At 56.4% G+C, this 25,321-nt stretch overlaps 1 protein-coding gene across 1 annotated transcript in view; it reads left to right on the forward strand.

Moving 5' to 3' along the window:
* LOC116952137 (rho family-interacting cell polarization regulator 2-like) overlaps window positions 1–21,286 on the forward strand; it is a 38,617-nt gene extending 17,331 nt beyond the window's left edge. The window contains exons 7-19 of the mRNA XM_076074095.1: window positions 135–284; window positions 1,048–1,111; window positions 1,507–1,550; window positions 3,035–3,160; window positions 3,708–3,856; window positions 5,224–5,359; window positions 7,158–7,643; window positions 8,249–8,370; window positions 8,689–8,887; window positions 9,269–9,407; window positions 10,169–10,309; window positions 17,883–18,035; window positions 19,243–21,286. Coding sequence (XP_075930210.1) covers window positions 135–284; window positions 1,048–1,111; window positions 1,507–1,550; window positions 3,035–3,160; window positions 3,708–3,856; window positions 5,224–5,359; window positions 7,158–7,643; window positions 8,249–8,370; window positions 8,689–8,887; window positions 9,269–9,407; window positions 10,169–10,309; window positions 17,883–18,035; window positions 19,243–19,289 — 1,956 coding nt within the window. The 3' untranslated portion in view covers window positions 19,290–21,286. The remainder of the gene's footprint in view (window positions 1–134; window positions 285–1,047; window positions 1,112–1,506; window positions 1,551–3,034; window positions 3,161–3,707; window positions 3,857–5,223; window positions 5,360–7,157; window positions 7,644–8,248; window positions 8,371–8,688; window positions 8,888–9,268; window positions 9,408–10,168; window positions 10,310–17,882; window positions 18,036–19,242) is intronic.
* Window positions 21,287–25,321: the final 4,035 nt, after the last annotated feature.

Genomic DNA, 25,321 nt, shown 5'->3' on the forward strand with positions numbered 1-25,321 from the left:
TCGTGCAGCGGAGGGCGACGACGCCGACGTTCGGATGAAATTGTCTCGCTCGAGGGTTGTCGGCGAGCGGAAGACGCCCGTCGACCGCTCGCTATCGACGTTTAACTCGGACGCTCCCGACGGTGGGCGCGCAGGTGGAGGCGCTGCAGGAGGAGCACACCGTGCAGACGCGTCTCCACGCCGGCGCCGAGAACCTGACCAGGGCGTTGGCGTGCTCCCCCTCGACCCGCGGGGCGCGCGACGCCCTCGCGCACGCCCAGCGCAGCGCCCGCGAGTGCTGCGAGGTGCCCCCCCCCCTTCCCCCACCTCTCACGCACGCGCTACACAAAGACCCCCCCCCCCCGCCGTGTAGCCTTGACAGACCGTCGGGGGGCAAGTGCCGCTAGCGAGCACCTGCGAGGGCCGGCACGGGGCACACGACGTGGCGGGTGGCCGGCACGGCGCCCGGCCCGGCGCCCGGCCCGCCTCCGTCTGCTTTGCACGCCGCACCAGGTGCTCGTTTCAGGCTGGGTCGACCTAGGGGAGGCCCAGGACCGGTTCAGATCATCGTCCCCGGTGTTGGCCGTGAGCAGGAATCGAACGGGCTAACCGCTACATTACCGCTCCCTATAACCACCCCACCCCCCCCCCCGACACAAACCACACGGACTTACAAATACAGATACGTCCAGCCCTGACGCACGCACCCTCGCGCTAGGGGGGTGGGGGGGGGTGGTGCAGCGGTGAGCCTCCTGCTCGGCAATGAACCTCTCCCCCCGAGTTTGATTCCTGACCGTGGGAAACCTCAGTGGCGACTTGGTTTCAAAACTCATCCGGGGCTCCCCCTAGGTCGACTCGGCCTCAGAGCTGTGCCTCAATATCAGCACTGGGGAGACAAAGGTGACGGGGGACAGTGCGAGCCACACCACTCCTGCGGGCGCTGTTTTGGCCTTGATTTGTGCTCGCTAACAGTAACCGCGTGTGTGTGGTGTGTGCGTGTTTGCACGTGCGTGTGTGTTTCTGTGTGCGTGCGTGCATTTGTCTTCACGTGCGCGCAACCAAACTCAGACCATGGCTCAGCTTGAAGGCCAAATGGAGAACTTCCTGGGAGAATTCCACGTGAAGATTCTAGGTTTGTCGAACGCTCGCAGTTATTAAAACTACCAGAGCTAGCTCCATGATATCCGCCCTCACCACCCTCACCACACCCATAGCTCCCCACCGCCCTCACCATCTACCACACCCACTGCTCTCATTACCCTTACCACGCTCACCACCCTCACCGCTCTCACCACCCTCACCGCTCTCACCACCCTCACCACGCTCACCGCTCTCACCACCCTCACCACGCTCACCACCCTCATCACTCTCACCACCCTCACCACATCAACCGCCCTGACCACTCTCACCACACCCACCGCTTTCACCGCGCTCACCGCTGTGCTCGCGGTCTCTGTGAGTCGCGTGTGAGCCCCACGCTCTTGCTCGCTCGCTCTCTCTCTCTGTCCGTGTTCCGTTTCTCTTCAGGCCTCGTGGGCTTTGCGCGACTCTGCCCCAAGGACACTTACGAGGTGAGCCCGCGACGATCAGCTGCCGCGTTCACTGCGTGCATCATTAAGCCGTGGTCCATCCACTGCTGGATGAAGGTCTGCCCAAGGCGCCACCACCTCCCACGATCCATGCTATGCAACAAACTGATTTAATCATCGCTCCATCTTCCTCTGCGGAAGTCCTCTGGGACTAATCCATGTGCGGTGCTCACTAATCCGCACGCGCTCACCCATTCTTGCGTGCTCACTTATCTGTGCGCGGTCACTAATCATGCAGTGTTCACTAATCCGCGTGCGGTGTTCACTAATCATCCTGCGGTGTTCACTAATCCCGCGGTGTTCACTAATCCGCGTGCGGTGTTCACTAATCCACGTGCCCCTCTCCTCTCCCCGTCTCTCCACGTAAATTCCCAGCATGCACCGCTCCGGCGCTTCTCTGTGGCCTTCGCTGCTGTCTGTTCGCTACGCCTTGTCGTTACCGGGCGCGCGGTGTCCGATCGGCGTCGCAACAGCAGCGGCGAGTCGCTCTGCTCACCGCAGTCGCACCGAGGGTCGTCGCAGCTCGTGGCCGCCTTCCCGGTCACGAGCTGTCGGTCCTTCGAAGAAGACTAAAGCCATCGTGTGCCGGCGTCACGGTCCCACGTTTTTGGAATCACGGCAGTCTGCAGGCTCAGCGAGGCTTCCCTGGGTTAACAAGCGCAACAATAATTCGAATAAACTCTCAACTATTTTTATTTTACCGGGTGAGGCCCCACTGAGCTCTTGTTCAGAAGCGACCTGGCCACGAGTGATAGCTCAACGAAGTGCCTCATCATCATGTGGACATTTATAGCAGCCAGATACTCTTATTAAACACATGTCGATTCTAAATGTAGAAGGAAAAACCGGAGGACCCATAGAAAAATGGGGAGAACATGCAAACTCCAAAACGCACATGAGGCATAAGGGTTAGCATCGAAATAATTTACCCATAAAAACCTCTGAGTCCAAAGACTGTTTTTCTTGCATTGGGATGTTAGTCCTGATGGTTACGCATCTAATTGCCAATCAGGACCAACCTTGCTCAGCTTCGTAGGTCCGACAAGCCGCGGTGCTTCTGCGGTGATTTCAGGAATCGCCTCAAACTTGCAGCCCGCGTGAGTGTCGAGGCATCGGCGCTCACCTTGCTTAAGCCCCTGCAGAGCCATCGGTGGAAGTTCCACTTTCTGAAGGCAGGAGGCAAGTCTCTCCACAGGCCAATCACCGCCGTTGATCTTCTTCCACGTCGTTTTACCTGGTCTGTTGGCCCCAGAGGCGCGATGGGCTGAATGCAATCCCCACGGCCCGGATGTGACCTCACGCCTCCCGACCAGATCCCCGATGACACCGCGCGAGACTTTGATTCGGTGCCGAGCGATGCCGAACGAGCCGTCTCCCAGTACCCCCGCCACTCGAACCCCCTCCACCTCAGCTGCCCCACCCCCACGCCCCCCTGCGCCCCCTTAACGAGGCTGTTGCTGCCGCAGGTGTCGCTGCGTCACGGGAGGCAGAGGTGGAAGGTGCGCGGGAGGATCGGGGCCGAGGGCGAGCAGTGCTGGTCGAGCGACGGCACCGTGCTGCTGCCGCTCATCGGCGAGCCGATCGTCGTCAAGGTGGGCAAAGCCGTGAGGGCGTTCACGGCATGGCATTGGTTGACCTAGCGAAGGCCCAGATATTCGGACGTCGGCAACGATGATGTTGGGTGCGTCACGCACGCGCGCGTAGGCGTGCATAGCCATGTGAGAGTTTGTCTGGACTGGAGAAGAGATGGAGTGATTTGGCACAGGAGGACGTGGAGCTGAGTGGACTTGCCAACGACCGGTACCTGCGGTGTCAAGATCGGCCTCTGTTGAGGAGGCCCGTTGAAGGACGCTACTGGGCAGTTGGAGGCAGTCGCCTTCCAACAAAGTGAAGGGCGGAGGAGCGATGCTCACAACAACGAGCAGAGTGCCGCGTGGCTAAAATACAGCAGGTTGACACAGTGGGGAGCACAGGTGGTGCATCTGTCAGTCATCTCAGTCAGTCCACCCATGGCACCTGGGTCTGCCCCGTGACCTCCTGCCAGCGAGCCTTCAAAATGCACCTAGTCTGGTACAAGCGCCATGGTGACAACGCTGCCACTTAGCGGCTGCTGCTGATGCTGCGTGGTTGCCCCCGCAGGTGGTGGAACTGAAGGGGTTGGTGACGCAGACGCTGGTGGGGCAGGTGAGCCTGGAGCCCACAGAGCTCTACCGCAAAGACGAGCAGCAGCTGGAGATTAACATCAACCCGCTGGGCACCGTGAAGCTGCAGCTGCTCGTCAGCTGGCTGTACGCGCGCCGCACACACGGCCACGCACGCAGCCACCTGGTCACTCACAGCCACACGCATCATCCCCCCTACAAAGACAAGGATCCTTCGCATAGACTTAAACAGACTGTTGGGGCAAGTGCTGTTCATGAGCCCCTGTGAAGAGGTGGGTGAACAACACCATGCCTGGCCGCCTTTGTGTCCCCACAGCGGATGTTTTACACATCAAAACCGGTTACTCGTTTAAGGCTGAGTTCACATAGGAGAGGCCCAAACACAGTTCTAATATTCACCACCGTCATTGGTCATGAGCGGGAATCGAACACGGGTCGCCGGGTTCGCAGCGTAGAGCCCTAACCGCTGCACCGCCGCTCCCTCTGACCGCACAAAGACAAATATTCCCCGTATGGCTTGAATAGACTGTTGGGGCAAGTGCTGTTATCGAGCACCTGTTAAGGTCAATGTGGCGCACGAAGGGGTGGGTGGTCAGCACCACCCCCGGCCGCCTTTGCCTCCCTGTGGCGAGAATCGAATTCGGGTCGGCAGGTTCGTAGCACGACGAGCTAACCGCTGCACGACTGCCCCCAGCTGACCGGACACACGCATGGTCACCCACACGGTGCGGTCAACCGGGCCGTGACGCCGTAACACACGCACGTAAAATCTCGTGGGCAGCGATTGTAGTAGTATCGGAAGCATTTAAGAGAACATTAAATAAAAATTCAAAGGCACTGCGGGTGTTCTGGTGACGTCACAAAGCCGTGGGCGTGGCGGCGGTTGCTATGGATTACAGCATCACTACCACTGCACCGTCCAATCAGCTGGCAGGAAGATAACCCCCCCCCCATGCAACTTGGCTGCCGTGAAGTCATCGCTCCACGCGCTTGAGCAGGTCTGTGGCTGAGCTCAGTAGATGTAGGTTTGTCAATGTTGAGTCCTGATGGTCATCAGTGTCAATGTTATTGAAATTAATGTTGCATTCCGGTAATTTTATTATGTTGACATTGACAAGTGACCCAACCGCCCCCGAGTTCTCTCCGAACTCCCCGACGCTTCACTCCCGTACGGAGCCGGAGCGATGATGATGGCCTCAGCTTACGCAGTTTCTATCGCGTGCCGAGGCTCCTGCACGCTCGCTTGCGCGGTCCCCCACGCAGACATCACCCACGTGCTCATATGTGTCTGCTGCCATGGGCGGAGTTTGGGGGGGAGGCCCAAACTGGCCTCCTTTAATTTATTTTCAGTCTTTTACAATTAAGATTAAAAAAATCAATGCATTATACGCGCCCCGCAATTCCTAATGCGAGGGACAAAGTGAACCCCCTCGCCCACGGTGTCCGCGCGACTCGAAGACTCGTGCCTGCGTGCGTGCGTGCCGCTGCCGCAGAGCGTTGGAGCGCGAGGAGCCGCTGTCTCGCCTCGGCTCCGTGAGCGGCCACCGCCGCACCCCCAGCGCCTCCTCGTCGCACCGGACGGTGCCCGGCTCCCCCAGCACGCCCAGCACGCCCGACCAAGCCTTCTTTGTGAGCTCCCACCTCCCTCCCTCCTTCCCTCCCTAATTTTGTTGTTTTTGTTGGATAGAAAGGAGCAAGCCAAAGAAATGCATGGTTATTCGGCACTTCGCTTTGTTCATTGCGTGTTTATTTTGCTATTTCATTTTTGGCATTTATGGCCTTTTGTTTGTTAATACAAGAAATATAACGTACAGTAGATCATTGATTATCAACATACAGTTGATCATCGATTACCCGGCGGCTTCGGGGGGGATGGGGGCGCCGGATTTTCAAAAACGCCGGATAAGCACTAATCGTCATTTAAAATCGCTTATTTTTGTACATTCTTGTATAACATCTTTGTAGGTGTTATGTATGTTTTTTTCGTGTTCTAAAATTGTTTCCGAAATGAAATGCGCTTGAATAAACATACAAATATTCCCTACTGTAAAACGTTACTGTATTCACTGTACCGCACTTACCAGTCCAATTTCAAAGACTCTGCATGGGGTGATGTACGTAGTTACTACACTCTTGTTTCAACACAAGAACCATGTGTTTGCCGATCGCCAAACTGATGCAGCCTTTAGAGCGGTGTCCCGGCGAATGCCGAATTACACAACGCACTTTGCGCCGGATCGCACCGTGCGTATTTTCTGTTTTTGTTACCCGTTGCCAAATCCCCTCCATCAGTCGCATCGCACGGAGAGCAACCCTCTGCAGCCCAACGCGTCAAAAAGGACTGAACGTAGCGAAATTCCGGCCGAATTCTGGCAGTAGCCAGGGGCTTGAGGATGCGATAGCGCCTTGATGTGCCATTTCCTTCAAATTGCACATTTTCTGGCCCTGCAGATCGCCACTTTCGCATTGTTCGTGGCCAAGTTCACCGAGCCCTTTATATCTTTTGGCATCTTCATTCCCCTTCGTAGGAGCTTACAAAAGGGAATCGAGGCTTCGACAATGTATTTATCTCCCTCCCCTGTCGTTCCGGAAAGCATATGTCATTTATTTTAATGTTTGATTTGTCTAGGGTGTCATTTTTTTTTACACAATGACAGAAACTGGCCGTATTGTCCAGATTCTTCAATATCTCGTATGGAACGTGATGGGTCACACACACACATATAATTTAAGCATTTAGTTATATTTTTAAAAATGAGAGTACTAGTCATCAAATAAGCAACTGACACTCGGTCCAAAGAATATTTGATACTGTTCCACAAATGAATCGATGACTTAACTCATAGTTTAGGGAAATAAGGCATCACCCAATGGACAACATGATGATTAATTATAAGGCAACCAGTGCAAGAAAGGCAATAATTTAAGGTTATCAAGCCCCGGTTAATATTGGGTGCGTATATACTCCATTCAGAATAACATTGGCATCATAGACCTTACGTTCTGGCGATTGTCGGTATAAGAGCGTCAAGGAGGTGACACGGCAGAGACGTAGGAATCTGTGCCGGGGCACGTGAAGTCGTTGCTCGTCGCACACTCTCACTCACCGACTCTCGAAGGGCGCGGACAACAGCTGGGCGATGGGTGACGACAAACAGCCAGGCGGTTGATGCGGTTGATGGCCGAGTCTTGACGACAACTTTCAGAGCCTTGGTTCTTGCTGGCCCTTTGACCTTTTTAGGCCTTTGTGGACCTGCGCTCAGCAAAAGTGTTAGAAAATAAAGCAGGCCCCAGTGTCATCCCCACCTCAACCACCCGCACGCCTCCCACCTTCTCAGTGCACAGGCGTTGCCGCCTGACCCCACTCCCGCAGCGGCGTCGGGCCGCGCGGCCGTGCACTGCTGATGAGCGCGTTTGCGTCGGGCAGGAGGAGTTCTACCCGACGGACGATGCCTCCTCCGTGTTCTCCGACTCGCTGGACAGCCCCGCGCCGTCGCTCGGCTCGTCCCGCCACCCGTCCTCGCCGCGCGACCCCTCCTCGCCCCCGTGGTCCCCCACGAAGCCGGCTCGCCCGCCGTCCGCGGTCACGACCGCTCGCAAGACGCTTCCCTTCTCCGGGCCGGCGTCGCCCGGGCGCCGGGAAGCCCCGGCGGGCGACGCATCCGTAGCGGTCGTCCAGGGCGTCGCCCGTCCGCCGCGGACGACCGGGGGCGGCCGCGCGGGGTCCGCGCGGGGATGCGGCACGGCGTGCGAGGAGGGGTCGGCCGCGGGCGACTGCGCGGCGACGGGGCCGGGCCTGGACGAGGCCGCGAGGGAGCTGAGCGTCGCGCTGGAGGCCCGCTCGACCCGACACGGCCTGGAGGACTTGGAGGAGATGGCGACGGCGTTTCTCTCCCTCCTGGACGCCACTCAGGTCTCGCTCGCCGTTCGCTGCGCTCTGCGATACCGATCGCAGCGCCCGCTCCGTGCGAGCCGCTGCGACGATGTTCCTAATATTTGGGAGTGAGCGGCGTCTTCCCGAACGCCAGGAGCTTCTCCAGATGGGAACAGCTGTTTGTACCGTCACATAGCATGGAGACTTTGTACAGTGGCCGGACACATGCGGCAGTGAAGCACAAAGTGAGACTGAATGAAACTACTGCTCCTATCGCTGCGCTACGATGTCTCCGCAGAAGGGAAATAGCAGCGAGCGTCGGCTGCAATCGTATTCCCACCACTACGTGCGCGTGTGTGTGGGGAGCAATAGAGAAGTTGTTAGCACGCTCACCCAAGTGAGATTCCTGCTCACCATTAACATTTATCTGAACCGGTCCTGGGCTTCCCCTAGGTCGACTCAACCGCAAATGAGTACCTGGTGCGGTGTGTAAACATCACCACTGGGGAGACAAAGGCCACCGGGTGTGATGTTGGCCAGCCACCCCCACTGTGTGCCGTGCCGGCCTTCATAGGTGCTCGCGAACAGCAGTTGCCCCAACAGTCTGTTAAGGCGACGTGGAAATTTTTGTCTTTGTCTTGTAGAAGGACCGATTTCTGAAGAGCCACGAGTCGAGCGGGAGTCTCACGGTGGAGAGCGCCTTGGGCAGCTTCGACTTCCTGGACATCTCTGATGGAGAGCGGTCCGAGTGCGGGGACAGCCGAGGGTGAGCGGCACCACCCCCCACTCGCACGGCACCACCCCCACTAGCGCGGCACCGCCCCCGCTAGCGCGGCACCACCCCCGCTCGCACACCTGGAATCGCAATCCAGAAATCACCGGTTTGATTCCATCTCCCGGGGTGATTGCTGGTCCCACTGCCAAGTCGAGATATGGCGCACCGCTACACCATTCCACCACCACCTCCACCACCGCGGTGGTGGCGGCGGCGTCTCCCTTCGCGCCGCGCCGACGTTTCTCTGCGACCGCCGCCCCTGGGGCCGGTCAAACCGACGTTAACGGCCTGGCTCACGCGGCGGTGCAGGCCTCACGAGAAGCGCCGCAGCTCGACCAGCGGCGGCCTGGGTGGCGGCGGCGGCGGCGGCGGCAGCGGCAGCGGCACCACCGAGGACGTGGGCATGGGCGCGAGCCGCGAGCCCAGCCCCGTCCCCGTGACGACCGGCGACGAGCTCCTGGACGCGGCGCTGGCGGAGCACCTGCGCGCCTGCCTGCGGCTCCTCCTGGTGAGCAACGCCGCCGCGCGTCTCTCCCTCGGCCGCCAGGGGCCGGCGTCGCGGACGGTCGGGCCGCTCAACGGCACCGCGAAGGGCAACTGCGGAAATTCCGCGTTGAACGAAAAAATGACGCGTCTCGTTGTCCGCACGGCCGAGCGTGAGCGTGTTTGTTCAGCGGCGCTGGATCCACGCAAGCGAGCTCTTCGTCCGTTTTTTTGACATTCATTCGTCTCGTCAGCAGCAATGGGCTGCCTTTAAACCGACGCTGGGAAATTGCCAGATAGACAAGGACCCCCTCCGTTAGATATTCTGTGTCCGCGCGAAACCCTGAGGGGTTTCTGTTCTCTGTGATCCGAGCCGGCCGCTCTCTTGACTCTCGCCGCGCCGCAGAGGCTGGAACTGTGCCGGCAGCTGGGCTACAACGAGGACCCCGTGGTCCGCAAGCTGCTCGCCCAGGCGCCGGTGCTGAGGAAGGTGGCCGAGCTCAGCGGGCGCGACGGCACGCGCCCCGCCACGCAGGCCGCCCACGGTACCTGACGCACACCACACACGCACGCCGACCACCGCCGCCATTCACCCACGCACGTAAAAAAGACAAAGATCCCCCGTATAGCCTTAACAGACTGTTGGGACAAGTGCTGTTAGCGAGCACCTATAAAGGCCGACACGGCACACGAGGGGGTGCGTGTCTAGCACTACGCTCGGATGCCTTTGTCGCCCTAGTGGTGATGTTTACGCATCGCACCAGCACTGATTCAACCTAGCGGAGGCTCACAACTGTGTCAGATATACGTCACTGGCGTGGTGTGTAGTGGATTTATAGTGTAGCGGTGACTCACACACAATTGCCCACTCGCTCACCCATACACACACTCATTCATTCACTCACCCATACATACACTCATTCACCCACTTGCCTTGTCACCCATACATACACTCATTCATTCACTCACCCATACACCCACTCATTCATTCACTCACCCATACATACACTCATTCATTCACTCACCCATACACCCACTCATTCATTCACTCACCCATACATACACTCATTCATTCACTCACCCATACACCCACTCATTCATTCACTCACCCATACACCCACTCATTCATTCACTCACCCATACACCCACTCATTCACCCACTTGCCTTGTCACCCATACACACGCTTGCCCACTCGCTCACCTAGACACACACTCACACGCTCACTCGCTCACACATTCACGCACACGCTCGTTCACTCACACAGTGTCCGGAGTGTTTAACGGGTTCCCGCATTTCCCGTTGCAGTTTACCCGGAGCTCAAGGCCAGGCCGTGGCTGCTGTCATTCTGGGACGACTGCTGCTGCTGCGACTCTGGACGCTGCCTCTACCTCATCCCCACGGAGCGGCTCCTCCGCCGGCTGGACAAGCCCGCGGGAAGCGGGGCAGGTAACGAGTGACGGGGCAGGTGACGAGTGACGGGGCAGGTGACGAGTGACGGGGCAGGTAACGAGTGACGGGGCAGGTGACGAGTGACGGGGCAGGTAACGAGTGACGGGGCAGGTAACGAGTGACGGGGCAGGTGACGAGTGACGGGGCAGGTAACGAGTGACGGTGCAGGTGACGAGTGACGGGGCAGGTGACGAGTGACGGGGCAGGTGACGAGTGACGGGGCAGGTAACGAGTGACGGGGCAGGTGACGAGTGACGGGGCAGGTAACGAGTGACGGGGCAGGTAACGAGTGACGGGGCAGGTGACGAGTGACGGGGCAGGTAACGAGTGACGGTGCAGGTGACGAGTGACGGGGCAGGTGACGAGTGACGGGGCAGGTGACGAGTGACGGGGCAGGTGACGAGTGACGGGGCAGGTGACGAGTGACGGGGCAGGTGACGAGTGACGGGGCAGGTAACGAGTGACGGGGCAGGTGACGAGTGACGGGGCAGGTGACGAGTGACGGGGCAGGTGACGAGTGACTGGGCAGGTGACGAGTGACGGGGCAGGTGACGAGTGACGGGGCAGGTGACGAGTGACGGGGCAGGTGACGAGTGACGGGGCAGGTGACGAGTGACGGGGCAGGTAACGAGTGACGGGGCAGGTGACGGGTGACGGGGCAGGTGACGAGTGACGGGGCAGGTGACGAGTGACTGGGCAGGTGACGAGTGACGGGGCAGGTGACGAGTGACTGGGCAGGTAACGAGTGACGGGGCAGGTGACGAGTGACAGGGCAGGTGACAAGTGACGGGGCAGGTGACGGGTGACGGGGCAGGTGACGGGTGACGGGGCAGGTGACGAGTGACTGGGCAGGTGACGAGTGACGGGGCAGGTGACGAGGGACGGGGCAGGTAACGAGTGACGGGGCAGGTGACGAGTGACGGGAGGCACCACCATGACGGGAGCCTTGACAGGATCGCCCCCCCGCTAATCACGGCAAGGATCACGTTTAGCTTGCACGGTGAAAGAACTCGAGGGACGAGGACCGGAGTCTCCATGTGCAAGAATTGAGAGAATGATTGGGTGACTGGGCGATTGAGGTGGTTTGGTCGGTAGGTGATTGAGTGGGTGGATGAGTGGATAAGTGGGTGAGGAGGTGTGAGTTCAAAGTTTATTTTTGCTTGAGCAAGTGAGAACTCAAGATACCAGGATATAGTCTCATTTGTAAGAGGCGGTAGGTGAGTGGGTGGGTGCGTGAGTGGGAAAGTGAGTAAATAGATGAACAGCTGGATGGATGGATCCATACATGAGTGTGTGAGTGAGCAGCTGATTGAACAGTGTAAGGGTTCCGGTTGTAGTGCAGTGGGGAGCACAAAGCTGTGGGTGTGTAGCTGTAGTGCAGTGGGTGTGTAGCTGTAGTGCAGTGGGTGTGTGGCTGTAGTGCAGTGGGTGTGTAGCTGTAGTGCAGTGGGTGTGTAGCTTAGTGCAGTGGGTGTGTAGCTATAGTGCAGTGGGTGTGTAGCTGTAGTGTTGTGTGTGTGTAGTGCAGTGGGTGTGTAGCTGTAGTGCTGTGGGTGTGTAGCTGTAGTGCAGTGGGTGTGTAGCTGTAGTGCAGTGGGTGTGTGGCTGTAGTGCACTGGGTGAGTAGCTGTAGTGCAGTGGGTGAGTAGCTGTAGTGCAGTGGGTGAGTAGCTGAGTGCAGTGGGTTTGTAGCTGTAGTGCAGTGGGTGTGTGGCTGTAGTGCAGTGGGTGTGTGGCTGTAGTGCAGTGGGTGTGTAGCTGTAGTGCATTGGGTGTGTAGCTGTAGTGCACTGGGTGTGTAGCTGTAGTGCTGTGGGTGAGTAGCTGTAGTGCAGTGGGTGAGTAGCTGAGTGCAGTGGGTTTGTAGCTGTAGTGCAGTGGGTGTGTGGCTGTAGTGCAGTGGGTGTGTGGCTGTAGTGCAGTGGGTGTGTAGCTGTAGTGCAGTGGGTGTGTAGCTGTAGTGCACTGGGTGTGTAGCTGTAGTGCTGTGGGTGTGTAGCTGTAGTGCTGTGGGTTCATGGCTGTAGTGCAGTGGTGTGTAGCTGTAGTGCAGTGGGTGTGTGGCTTTAGTGCAGTGGGTGTGTATCTGTAGTGCAGTGGGTGTGTAGCTGTAGTGCAGTGGGTGGGTAGCTGTAGTGCAGTGGGTGTGTAGCTGTAGTGCAGTGGGTGTGTGGCTGTAGTGCAGTGGGTGTGTAGCTGTAGTGCAGTGGGTGTGTAGCTGTAGTGCAGTGGGTGTGTAGCTGTAGTGCAATGGGTGTGTAGCTGTAGTGCAGTGGGTGTGTAGCTGTAGTGCTGTTGGGGTGTGGCTGTAGTGCAGTGGGTGTGTGGCTGTAGTGCAGTGGGTGTGTAGCTGTAGTGCACTGGGTGTGTAGCTGTAGTGCACTGGGTGTGTAGCTGTAGTGCAGTGGGTGTGTAGCTGTAGTGCACTGGGTGTGTAGCTGTAGTGCAGTGGGTGTGTATCTGCAGTGCAGTGGGTGTGTAGCTGTAGTGCAGTGGGTGTGTAGCTGTAGTGCAGTGGGTGTGTAGCTGTAGTGCAGTGTGTGTGTAGCTGTAGTGCACTGTGTGTGTAGCTGTAGTGCACTGGGTGTGTAGCTGTAGTACAGTGGGTGTGTAGCTGTAGTGCAGTGGGTGTGTATCTACAGTGCAGTGGGTGTGTAGCTGTAGTGCAGTGGGTGTGTAGCTGTAGTGCAGTGGGTGTGTAGCTGTAGTGCACTGGGTGTGTGGCTGTAGTGCAGTGGGTGTGTGGCTGTAGTGCAGTGGGTGTGTAGCTGTAGTGCAGTGGGTGTGTAGCTGTAGTGCATTGGGCGTGTAGCTGTAGTGCAGTGGGTGTGTAGCTGTAGTGCAGTGGGTGTGTAGCTGTAGTGCAGTGGGTGTGTGGCTGTAGTGCAGTGGGTGTGTAGCTGTAGTGCAGTGGGTGTGTAGCTGTAGTGCAGTGGGTGTGTAGCTGTAGTGCACTGGGTGTGTAGCTGTAGTGCAGTGGGTGTGTAGCTGTAGTGCAGTGGGTGTGTAGCTGTAGTGCTGTGGGTGTGTAGCTGTAGTGCAGTGGGTGTGTAGCTGTAGTGCAGTGGGTGTGTGGCTGTAGTGCACTGGGTGAGTAGCTGTGGTGCAGTGGGTGAGTAGCTGTAGTGCAGTGGGTGAGTAGCTGAGTGCAGTGGGTTTGTAGCTGTAGTGCAGTGGGTGTGTGGCTGTAGTGCAGTGGGTGTGTGGCTGTAGTGCAGTGGGTGTGTAGCTGTAGTACAGTGGGTGTGTAGCTGTAGTGCACTGGGTGTGTAGCTGTAGTGCTGTGGGTGTGTAGCTGTAGTGCTGTGGGTTCATGGCTGTAGTGCAGTGGGTGTGTAGCTGTAGTGCAGTGGGTGTGTGGCTTTAGTGCAGTGGGTGTGTAGCTGTAGTGCAGTGGGTGTGTAGCTGTAGTGCAGTGGGTGGGTAGCTGTAGTGCAGTGGGTGTGTAGCTGTAGTGCAGTGGGTGTGTGGCTGTAGTGCAGTGGGTGTGTAGCTGTAGTGCAGTGGGTGTGTAGCTGTAGTGCAGTGGGTGTGTAGCTGTAGTGCACTGGGTGTGTAGCTGTCGTGCAGTGGGTGTGTAGCTGTAGTGCTGTGGGTGTGTAGCTGTAGTGCAGTGGGTGTGTGGCTGTAGTGCAGTGGGTGTGTAGCTGTAGTGCACTGGGTGTGTAGCTGTAGTGCACTGGGTGTGTAGCTGTAGTGCAGTGGGTGTGTAGCTGTAGTGCACTGGGTGTGTAGCTGTAGTGCAGTGGGTGTGTATCTGCAGTGCAGTGGGTGTGTAGCTGTAGTGCAGTGGGTGTGTAGCTGTAGTGCAGTGGGTGTGTAGCTGTAGTGCAGTGTGTGTGTAGCTGTAGTGCACTGTGTGTGTAGCTGTAGTGCACTGGGTGTGTAGCTGTAGTGCAGTGGGTGGGTAGCTGTAGTGCAGTGGGTGTGTAGCTGTAGTGCAGTGGGTGTGTGGCTGTAGTGCAGTGGGTGTGTAGCTGTAGTGCAGTGGGTGTGTAGCTGTGGTGCAGTGGGTGTGTAGCTGTAGTGCACTGGGTGTGTAGCTGTCGTGCAGTGGGTGTGTAGCTGTAGTGCTGTGGGTGTGTAGCTGTAGTGCAGTGGGTGTGTGGCTGTAGTGCAGTGGGTGTGTAGCTGTAGTGCACTGGGTGTGTAGCTGTAGTGCACTGGGTGTGTAGCTGTAGTGCAGTGGGTGTGTAGCTGTAGTGCACTGGGTGTGTAGCTGTAGTGCAGTGGGTGTGTATCTGCAGTGCAGTGGGTGTGTAGCTGTAGTGCAGTGGGTGTGTAGCTGTAGTGCAGTGGGTGTGTAGCTGTAGTGCAGTGTGTGTGTAGCTGTAGTGCACTGTGTGTGTAGCTGTAGTGCACTGGGTGTGTAGCTGTAGTGCAGTGGGTGTGTATCTACAGTGCAGTGGGTGTGTAGCTGTAGTGCAGTGGGTGTGTAGCTGTAGTGCAGTGGGTGTGTAGCTGTAGTGCACTGGGTGTGTGGCTGTAGTGCAGTGGGTGTGTGGCTGTAGTGCAGTGGGTGTGTAGCTGTAGTGCAGTGGGTGTGTAGCTGTAGTGCACTGGGCGTGTAGCTGTAGTGCAGTGGGTGTGTAGCTGTAGTGCAGTGGGTGTGTAGCTGTAGTGCAGTGGGTGTGTAGCTGTAGTGCAGTGGGTGTGTAGCTGTAGTGCAGTGGGTGTGTAGCTGTAGTGCAGTGGGTGTGTAGCTGTAGTGCACTGGGTGTGTAGCTGTAGTGCAGTGGGTGTGTAGCTGTAGTGCAGTGGGTGTGTAGCTGTAGTGCTGTGGGTGTGTAGCTGTAGTGCAGTGGGTGTGTAGCTGTAGTGCAATGGGTGTGTGGCTGTAGTGCACTGGGTGAGTAGCTGTAGTGCAGTGGGTGAGTAGCTGTAGTGCAGTGGGTGAGTAGCTGTAGTGCAGTGGGTGTGTAGCTGTAGTGCAGTGGGTGTGTAGCTGTAGTGCAGTGGGTGTGTAGCTGTAGTGCTGTGGGTGTGTAGCTGTAGTGCTGTGGGTGTGTGGCTGTAGTGCAGTGGGTGTGTAGCTGTAGTGCAGTGGGTGTGTGGCTGTAGTGCAGTGGGTGTGTAGCTGTAGTGCAGTGGGTGTGTAGCTGTAGTGCTGTGGGTGTGTAGCTGTAGTGCAGTGGGTGTGTAGCTGTAGTGCAGTGGGTGTGTAGCTGTAGTGCAGTGGGTGTGTAGCTGTAGTGCTGTGGGTGTGTAGCTGTAGTGCTGTGGGTGTGTGGCTGTAGTGCAGTGGGTGTGTAGCTGTAGTGCAGTGGGTGTGTGGCTGTAGTGCAGTGGGTGTGTAGCTGTAGTGCAGTGGGTGTGTAGCTGTAGTGCTGTGGGTGTGTAGCTGTAGTGCACTGGGTGTGTAGCTGTCGTGCAGTGGGTGTGTAGCTGTAGTGCAGTGGGTGTGTAGCTGTAGTGTTGTGTGTGTGTGTAGCTGTAGTGCAGTGGGTGTGTAGCTGTAGTGCACTGGGTGTGTAGCTGTAGTGCACTGGGTGTGTAGCTGTAGTGCAGTGGGTGTGTATCTGCAGTGCAGTGGGTGTGTAGCTGTAGTGTAGTGGGGTGTAGCTGTAGTGCAGTGGGTGTGTAGCTGTAGTGCACTGGGTGTGTGGCTGTAGTGCAGTGGGTGTGTGGCTGTAGTGCAGTGGGTGTGCAGCTGTAGTGCAGTGGGTGTGTAGCTGTAGTGCAGTGGGTGTGTAGCTGTAGTGCAGTGGGTGTGTAGCTGTAGTGCAGTGGGTGTGTAGCTGTAGTGCAGTGGGTGTGTAGCTGTAGTGCAGTGGGTGTGTAGCTGTAGTGCAGTGGGTGTGTAGCTGTAGTGCAGTGGGTGTGTAGCTGTAGTGCACTGGGTGTGTAACTGTAGTGCAGTGGGTGTGTAGCTGTAGTGCAGTGGGTGTGTAGCTGTAGTGCAGTGGGTGTGTAGCTGTAGTGCTGTGGGTGTGTAGCTGTAGTGCAGTTGGTGTGTGGCTGTAGTGCAGTGGGTGTGTGGCTGTAGTGCAGGGGGTGTGTAGCTGTAGTGCAGTGGGTGTGTAGCTGTAGTGCACTGGGTGTGTAGCTGTAGTGCTGTGGGTGTGTAGCTGTAGTGCTGTGGGTGTGTGGCTGTAGTGCAGTGGGTGTGTAGCTGTAGTGCAGTGGGTGGGTAGCTGTAGTGCAGTGGATGTGTGGCTGTAGTGCAGTGGGTGTGTAGCTGTAGTGCAGTGGGTGTGTAGCTGTAGTGCACTGGGTGTGTAGCTGTAGTGCAGTGGGTGGGTAGCTGTAGTGCAGTGGATGTGTGGCTGTAGTGCAGTGGGTGTGTAGCTGTAGTGCAGTGGGTGGGTAGCTGTAGTGCAGTGGATGTGTGGCTGTAGTGCAGTGGGTGTGTAGCTGTAGTGCAGTGGGTGTGTAGCTGTAGTGCAGTGGGTGTGTAGCTGTAGTGCAGTGGATGTGTGGCTGTAGTGCAGTGGGTGTGTAGCTGTAGTGCAGTGGGTGTGTAGCTGTAGTGCACTGGGTGTGTAGCTGTCGTGCAGTGGGTGTGTGGCTTTAGTGCAGTGGGTGTGTAGCTGTAGTGCAGTGGGTGTGTAGCTTTAGTGCACTGGTGTGTAGCTGTAGTGCACTGGGTGTGTAGCTGTAGTGCACTGGGTGTGTAGCTGTAGTGCACTGGGTGTGTAGCTGTAGTCCACTGGGTGTGTAGCTGTAGTGCAGTGGGTGTGTATCTGCAGTGCAGTGGGTGTGTAGCTGTAGTGCAGTGGGCGTGTAGCTGTAGTGCACTGGGTGTGTAGCTGTAGTGTTGTGTGTGTGTGTAGCTGTAGTGCAGTGGGTGTGTAGCTGTAGTGCACTGGGTGTGTAGCTGTACTGTTGTGTGTGTGTAGCTGTAGTGCAGTGGGTGTGTAGCTGTAGTGCACTGGGTGTGTAGCTGTAGTGCAGTGGGTGTGTGTCTGCAGTGCAGTGGGTGTGTAGCTGTAGTGCAGTGGGTGTGTAGCTGTAGTGCAGTGGGTGTGTAGCTGTAGTTTACTGGGTGTGTAGCTGTAGTGCACTGGGTGTGTAGCTGTAGTGCAGTGGGTGTGTATCTGCAGTGCAGTGGGTGTGTAGCTGTAGTGCAGTGGGTGTGTAGCTGTAGTGCAGTGGGTGTGTAGCTGTAGTGCACTGGGTGTGTGGCTGTAGTGCAGTGGGTGTGTGGCTGTAGTGCAGTGGGTGTGTAGCTGTAGTGCAGTGGGTGTGTAGCTGTAGTGCAGTGGGTGTGCAGCTGTAGTGCACTGGGTGTGTAGCTGTAGTGCAGTGGGTGTGTAGCTGTAGTGCAGTGGGTGTGTAGCTGTCGTGTTGTGTGGCCTGGGTTACCAAGATGACAACGGCAATATAAATGACGGCAACGGAGCGACGAGAAATCGGAACAAAACATCATGCGCAGGCGCACTGACGTGCAGCAGTATCTTTAGCAAATATTTAGGTTGGGGGCCACCCAATGTCCCCAGCAGAGGAGAGGACCCACCAACGCTTGTATAATCGGCACCAGGCTGCTCTATTGGCGCACCGATCCTCGCTGCTGAATCGATCACCGATGCCGCTGCCGCGTTGATTCCCGCCATCGATTCCATGTGAGCAGCGTGCAGGGACGCTGTGGCCTACATGGTGGACGGTTTGGCCTGCGCGGCACCACGGCCCGGCCTCCTCAGCCTCTTCCAGTACGCGGAGGCCTTCCTGCAGGGCTGCCACACGGTCGCCCTGGAGGCCCAGATCCAGCGCCTCACCTCCCTCCGTGTGTACCCTCGCTTCCCTCACCCTGCCACTCACCCATACACTCACCCTGCCACTCACCCTGCTACTCACCCTGCCACTCACCCATACACTCACCCTGCCACTCACCCTGCCACTCACCCATACACTCACCCATACACTCACCCATACACTCACCCTGCCACTCACCCATACACTCACCCTGCCACTCACCCATACACTCACCCTGTCACTCACCCTACCACTCACCCATACACTCACCCCTCCACTCACCCATACACTCACCCATACACTCACCCTGCCACTCGCTCCTACACCCATCCTGCCACTCACCCCTCCACTTACCCATACACTCACCCTGCCACTCACCCTGCCACTCACCCTGCCACTCACCCTGCCACTCACCCTGCCACTCACCGTGCCACTCGCTCCTACACTCACCCTGCCACTCACCCCTCCACTCACCCTGCCACTCACCCTGCCACTCACCCTGCCACTCGCTCCTACACCCACCCTGCCACTCACCCCTCCACTCACCCATACACTCACCCTGCCACTCACCCTGCCACTCACCCTGCCACTCACCCTACCACTTGCTCCTACACCCACCCTGCCACTCACCCATACACTCACCCATACACTCACCCTGCCACTCGCCCTACACTCACCCTGCGACTCACCCCTACAATCGCCCCTACACTTACCCTGCCACTCACCCTGCCACCCGCCCCTAAACTCACCCTACGACTCACCCTGCCACTCACCCTGCCACTCGCCCCTACACTCACCGCCTCCCACTCCTACTCCACTCCCTCCCATTGACACCCTCCGCTCACACCTATCATGCACTGCACCGTGTGGGTCACACAACAAAGACGCAGACAGCACAATATACTCCAACAATGACGTTTCACACTCCTCGGGGTGGATCGTTGCAGCAGCATTGGTTCAACACAAGCAAACTCTGAACCAGCCGCAACATTCATCATCTCTTCAGCAGAGTCAAGCTGCCAGGTGTCTATAGGCAAGGGCCCTAGACACGGGTCCTAACCGGACGATGAACTCACACGGCACAGAACCATCACTGGCGTCGTTGTGGATTGAGCCACTGCGGTGCTGGACGTCTCGAGTTCAACATTTTTAAACCTTTCCAGCATTTTGCAAGTCTCGAGTTTGTGGCTTGTTATTAACTATTCCGAACGACATTCGCGTGCGCGCGTGTCCCGCAGGCGGGGCGAACGACAGCAGCACCGCTGACAGCGACGGCTCCGTCTAGACGGAACTACGCGGGAACCCCGCCGTCAAGCGCCGCGGCCGACGAGAAGGCGACGCGGCGAGCCGCGCGGAGCGACCCGCACGGGGGGGCCACGCTCTCCGGCTCCGCGGCCGATATGACGGGGGGCCGCCGCCATCGCGATCAGCTTCGGCCGCGGCCGATCCGCTGCCGGGTGACGGCCTCCCCACGCCGCAGCCTCTCCCGGTCTCACGAGGCAGCGGCCCGCCCCCACGGCGGCCGCCCGCGTGAGCTGAGTTCCAGGACTTCGCCGTCTCGTTTCGCCCCGGGCCTCGCCGCTCCGCCGATCTCAACGCAGCGCCCGCGCGATCGCTCCGGTCGCTCGCAGACGCGGGTCGAGGTTAGGGGAACGCGCGCGTGTGGGCCGCGGGGCGACACGCGTCCGTCACCGCGAGCGCCTTCGCGGGTGCCCATCTCTTGCTCACGGCAGTTGAAAATTCCACATTCCTCATGTGTGGGCTAAGCTTCTCCGGACGACAACCACCGCCGATTTTTCCCGCGATATAGTACTTATTTTATCCCCCCCGCCCCACCCACTTTGCAATCTCCCGGTTTCTGCGAGCAGCTTGCTATGCCGCTGACCCAACTGCCCCCGCGAGCTCGTCGGCAGCACTGATCGTGCACCGGAGGGGAATGTGTTCAATCTGGCAAAACGCCTTTTCCGATTTGAGCGCGACTCAGCCATCGCAAGGGCCTCTCTCGCGGTCCCGGGGAGTGGCCTCCGCGTGCCCGCGTTGAGGTTGCGCCGGCAAATTGCGTTTGAAGAGCTCGCGCGGTTCAAGTCCCAGCGACCCCTTCGCCCGCACGGTGAACGGGACTGCGCGCGCCAATCCGCTAGGCGACGCTTTTCCACGGGCGCATCCGAGCCGCGCCGAGACAGCGTGGCGCGCTTCAGGGAAAACGCGCGTTGCTTTTCCACCGCACGAGCCCCGGGGTCCATGCCGTTGACGTCCCGCGCCGACGACTGCGACTTTTGACGAACGGAAGGCGTCGCGAGCCCCACCCCTGTCCCTGCTTGGCCCCGAGCCAGATTCAGACGTCCCCTTTTGCGGAGCCAGCCGTAGCGGCGGCTTGATTTCCCGGCTAAGTAAAATACCAGTGGGAAAACCACCCGTAAGCGTGCTAGCCTCGACCTGCTGGCACGGCTGAGATGTGCCAGATGTAAATGGAGTGGAGGAGGCGAGCTGGGTGAGGGGTGTGGACCCAGTCTCATCGTTCCTGGCCTCCGCAGTGTGTGTGGCACTGGGAGTGCCAACATCGGTTTATTTAGTTACTGTACTGCACTCTGCATACCAAATGATAGCACGGGTCTTGATAGGTATGTACGTACGCACGTCTAAATAGGTATACCACTACTCTTTAGTTGTTTTCATTTATTTTATTTTACCTACGTGACTTTACCGAAAAAAAACAAAGTATGAATCCTTGCAGTCACGAAAGCTTCAAATCTAGGTATACCACTGTTTCTGAAAAAAGTATATGTGTCTGACGAGGCTTGTTAGTATGATGCTGGATGTCACGTGTCACTGGACAGGTGTGCGATGCAATGTGGAGAGTGGTGGTGCAGCGGTTAGCGTGCCGCAAACCCGGCGTCCAGAGTTCGATTCCCGCTCACGGCCAACACCGGTGACGATTATCCAAACCGGTCCTGGGCCTCCCCTAGGTCGACTCAGCCTCAAATCAGTCGCTGGTGCGATGTGCAAACATCGCCACTGGGGAGACAAAGGCGACCGGGGGTGGTGATGGCCACCCACCTCCTTGAGTGCCGTGCCGGCCTTCATAGGTGCTGCTCGCTAACAGCACTTGCCCTAACAGTCTGTTAAAGGCGATATAGGGGGAATCTTTAATGCGATGGGCAGGTACGCTTGTTCATGAATGACCAGGTATATATGTGACTCAATGGAGAGGCGAGTCCTGGAGTTGATGTGTTTACAAGTGACATGTATTTGTTTCCTTTGAATTAAATCGACTTTCATAAAGCCGTGTCTGCGTGTACGTGTGTATGTGTCTTGTGTCATGACAAGTGTGTATGTGTCTTGTGTGATGACACGTGTGTGGCTTGTGTGATGACACGTGTGTATGTGTCTTGTGTGATGACACGTGTATATGTGTCTTGTGTGATGACACGTGTATAAGTGTGTGTATACAAGTGGGGAGCGGTGGCGCAGTGGTTGGCACTACTGCCCTATATACCCGGTATCCTGAGTTTGATGTCCACTCGCCTTCAACATCCATGGACATCTAACGCGCTCTCTGTCCATCCCCTAGGTCAACTCAGACTCCTGCGAGTACAGTAGCAGGTGCAGTGTAAACCATGGTGGCCGGACGTGGTGCTGGCCACACCCAGCTAGCACGCCGCGTCAGCCTTAACACGGCACCACGGTGGCTAGGAGATGTTAACTACCTCGCTTGGTATACAGGAGGCCGTGGGTTCCATCCCGACCCTGACGACGCCTGCGGTATATTTGGAGTTTGCGGTGTCTCTCTCTCACCATCGTCATCGCGGTGGATAGGAGATGTTAACTACCTCGCCTGGTCTACAGAAGGTCGTGGGTTCTATCCCGACCCTGACGACGCCTGCTGTATATTTGGAGTTTGCGGTGTCTCTCACCATCGTCATCGCGGTGGATAGATGTTAACTACCTCGCCTGGTCTACAGGAGGTCGTGGGTTCTATCCCGACCCTGACAACGCCTGCTGTATATTTGGAGTTTGCGGTGTCTCTCACCATCGTCATCGCGGTGGATAGGAGATGTTAACTACCTCGCCTGGTCTACAGGAGGTCGTGGGTTCTATCCCGACCCTGACGACGCCTGCTGTATATTTGGAGTTTGCGGTGTCTCTCACCATCGTCATCGCGGTGGATAGGAGATGTTAACTACCTCGCCTGGTCTACAGGAGGTCGTGGGTTCTATCCCGACCCTGACGACACCTGCTGTGTATTTGGAGTTTGCGGTGTCTCTCTCCCCGTGGTCGCGTGGATTTTCCCTCCGCGTCCTCCGGTTTTTTGCTCCACATTTAGAATGAACACCACGTGCTTAGAGTATTTGGCTGCTTATGAATCTCCACACGACGATAATCCCACTTCGTGTGACCTATCATTTGTGATAGCCAGGTCGCTTCTGAACAAATAACTACACAGCTCAAGTGGGCCTTACCTCGAAAAATAAAAACAATAGTTGAGCGTTAATAGATGCTCGCTCACAGCACTTGCCCCTGAGGGCTCCCACCCATGGACTCGCCCGAACGGACACAGACCGCACGGGCAGCCCCGACTCACCACGTGGCCACATTTGTTGTGGCCCTCGCCTCTCGCTGCTTAGAAGGTAAAGGAGCACACGCAGACCCCTTGCAACGCCTCGCTCGCGACCACTGCTGGCGGAAGGGCCTCGGTGGGGGGGAGCCCCCCACCCATCTCCTTACACGGCCAGCAAGACATCTTGGAAGGGAGGTGGGCGTACCCATACTTGCATGTGTAGGCCAGTCGGTATCAAGGACAATGTATTCCTTTATCAGACCATGTTTTGCTCGCATGTTTTACCACAAGTACTGTGTGTGGTTGATTCAGACGTGATTGCTTGCAAAAAGGTTTCTATTTGGTATTTTCACATCTTAACACCTCTTGTTTTATTGGCTGAACGGATAAAACCTATTATTATTTTTCATACTTTGTTACTGGCAAAAAAAGTTCCCTTGCTATTGCCGATCGGCTGTTGAAGCCAATTGACACCATCATCACGGAACCTCAAATTTACACCGCTACTGGCTTGGACAGAGGCAGCAGCGGCGGCGGCGCACGATGGCTCGGAGATGTTAGCGACCTCGCCTGGTATACAGGAGGTCGTGGGTTCGATCCCGGGCCATGACGCCTGCTGTATAATTGGAGTGCGCGTCTCTCTCTCTCTCTCCCCGTGGTTGCGTGGATTTTTCACCGGTTCCTCCGAAATTTCCCCCTCCACATGTAGAATCGCCGCGCGTTTAGAGCGTTTAGAGCAGTGGTTCTTAACCTGGGTTCGATCGAACCCCAGGGGTTCGGTGAGTCGATCTCAGGGGTTCGGCAGAGCCCCCGCCACGGAGGTCCGGACACACTTGAATTATTGTGTAAATTTGTGATGACACACACGGCCCGCTTGGCCATCACTGGCTGCAGATGATCATGCTACACTGCTTGGCCAATCAGCGCTGCGGGGAATTTAGTGCGTACTCAGTAGTCAACGTGTGACTGTTGTTGTCGTACGTCGTGTGATTTCTTTAATATTTTATCCATACTAACTATGTCGGGCAAAAGAAGAAAGTGGTCGGACGAATATGTACAACATGGATTCTCATGTATCACGGAACGTGATGGGAGTGAGCGTCCTATCTGCATGATTTGCAACGCCAAGTTGAGCAACTCTAGTCTTGCACCGGCAAAACTAAAGGAACACTTCTTGAAGCTGCATGGAGACGGGGAATACAAGAACACAACACTTGCTGAATTCAGGGTGAAGAGAGCCAGATTTGATGAAAGGGCCACTCTGCCTGCTCTTGGATTTGTACCTGTTAACAAACCGATCCTGACAGCATCGTACGAAGTTGCTTACCTGATCGCAAAGCAGGGCAAGCCACACACCATTGGTGAAACACTTGTGAAACCAGCTGCATTAAAGATGGCGAATCTGATACTCGGAACAGCGGCCGAAGGTAAATTATCCCAAATTCCCCTTTCAAATGACACCGTCAGTCACAGAATAGAAGACATGCGTAAAGACATCTTGGCTCAAGTAGTCGCGGATCTGATTTCAAGCCCGGCAAAATTCAGCCTTCAACTCGACGAAACCACAGACGTTTCTGATCTAAGCCAGCTTGCTGTTTTTGTACGCTATGTGAAAGACGACATGATAAAAGAAGAGTTTTTATTTTGTAAGCCTCTTACAACAACAACGAAGGCAGCCGATGTGAAGAAGCTTGTGGATGACTTCTTCAGAGACAACAATCTTTCATGGGATATGGTTTCTGCAGTTTGTACGGACGGAGCTCCAGTCATGCTGGGAAGAAAGTCTGGTTTTGGTGCGCTAGTAAAGGCCGATGCACCACACATCATTGTGACGCATTGTATTCTGCACAGGCATGCGTTGGCAACAAAAACCTTACCTCCAAAAATGACAGAAGTATTAAAAACTGTGGTGGAATGTGTGAACTATGTGCGAAAAAGTGCTCTGAGGCACTGCATCTTCAGTGAGCTGTGTAAAGAAATGGGCTCTGAATTTGAGGTACTTCTGCTCCATTCTAATATTCGGTGGTTATCCCGGGGACAGGTGCTGAATCGTGTTTTTGCCATGCGTGTGGAATTAGCCCTGTTTTTGCAAGAGCACCAACACTGCCATGCAGATTGCTCCAAAAATCCTGAGTTCATTCTCATTTTAGCGTACATGGCTGATATATTCGCAGCTCTCAATCATCTCAATCAGCAGATGCAGGGTGGTGGAGTCAATATCATGGAAGCGGAAGAACACCTGAAGGCTTGTCAAAAAAAGCTACCGTTATGGAAACGACGAACAGAGAACAATAACTTCGCAAACTTCCCGCTTCTGGACGACTGTGCAAGTAAGATCGAAGATGTGTCTGGAATCGGAGATATTTCTGTATCCACGGAACTGAAGCAAACAATTGCCACGCACTTAGATGAGCTTGCAAAGTCTCTCGACGGATATTTCCCTACAAGAGAATCATATCCAGCATGGGTGAGACAGCCGTTCACGTTTGCTGTTGAAACAGCAGATGTCAATGATGAATTCCTCGACGAAATCATTGAAATTCAGCAGAGCCAGGTTCAACGGCAACTCTTCAGAACAACAACGCTCTCAACGTTTTGGTGTCGACAAATGAACAAGTATCCAGTTATTGCTAAGAAAGCCCTGGATTTTTTTATACCATTTGTTACAACATATCTTTGTGAGCAATCCTTTTCGAGGATGCTGGACATAAAAACGAAGAAAAGGAACAGACTTTGCTGTGAAAATGACATGAGAGTGG

The sequence above is a fragment of the Petromyzon marinus genome, chromosome 45, assembly GCF_048934315.1.
Source record: "Petromyzon marinus isolate PM22_M1 ecotype Great Lakes invasive population chromosome 45, UKy_Petmar_22M1.pri1.0, whole genome shotgun sequence".
NCBI classification, from domain to species: domain Eukaryota; kingdom Metazoa; phylum Chordata; class Hyperoartia; order Petromyzontiformes; family Petromyzontidae; genus Petromyzon; species Petromyzon marinus.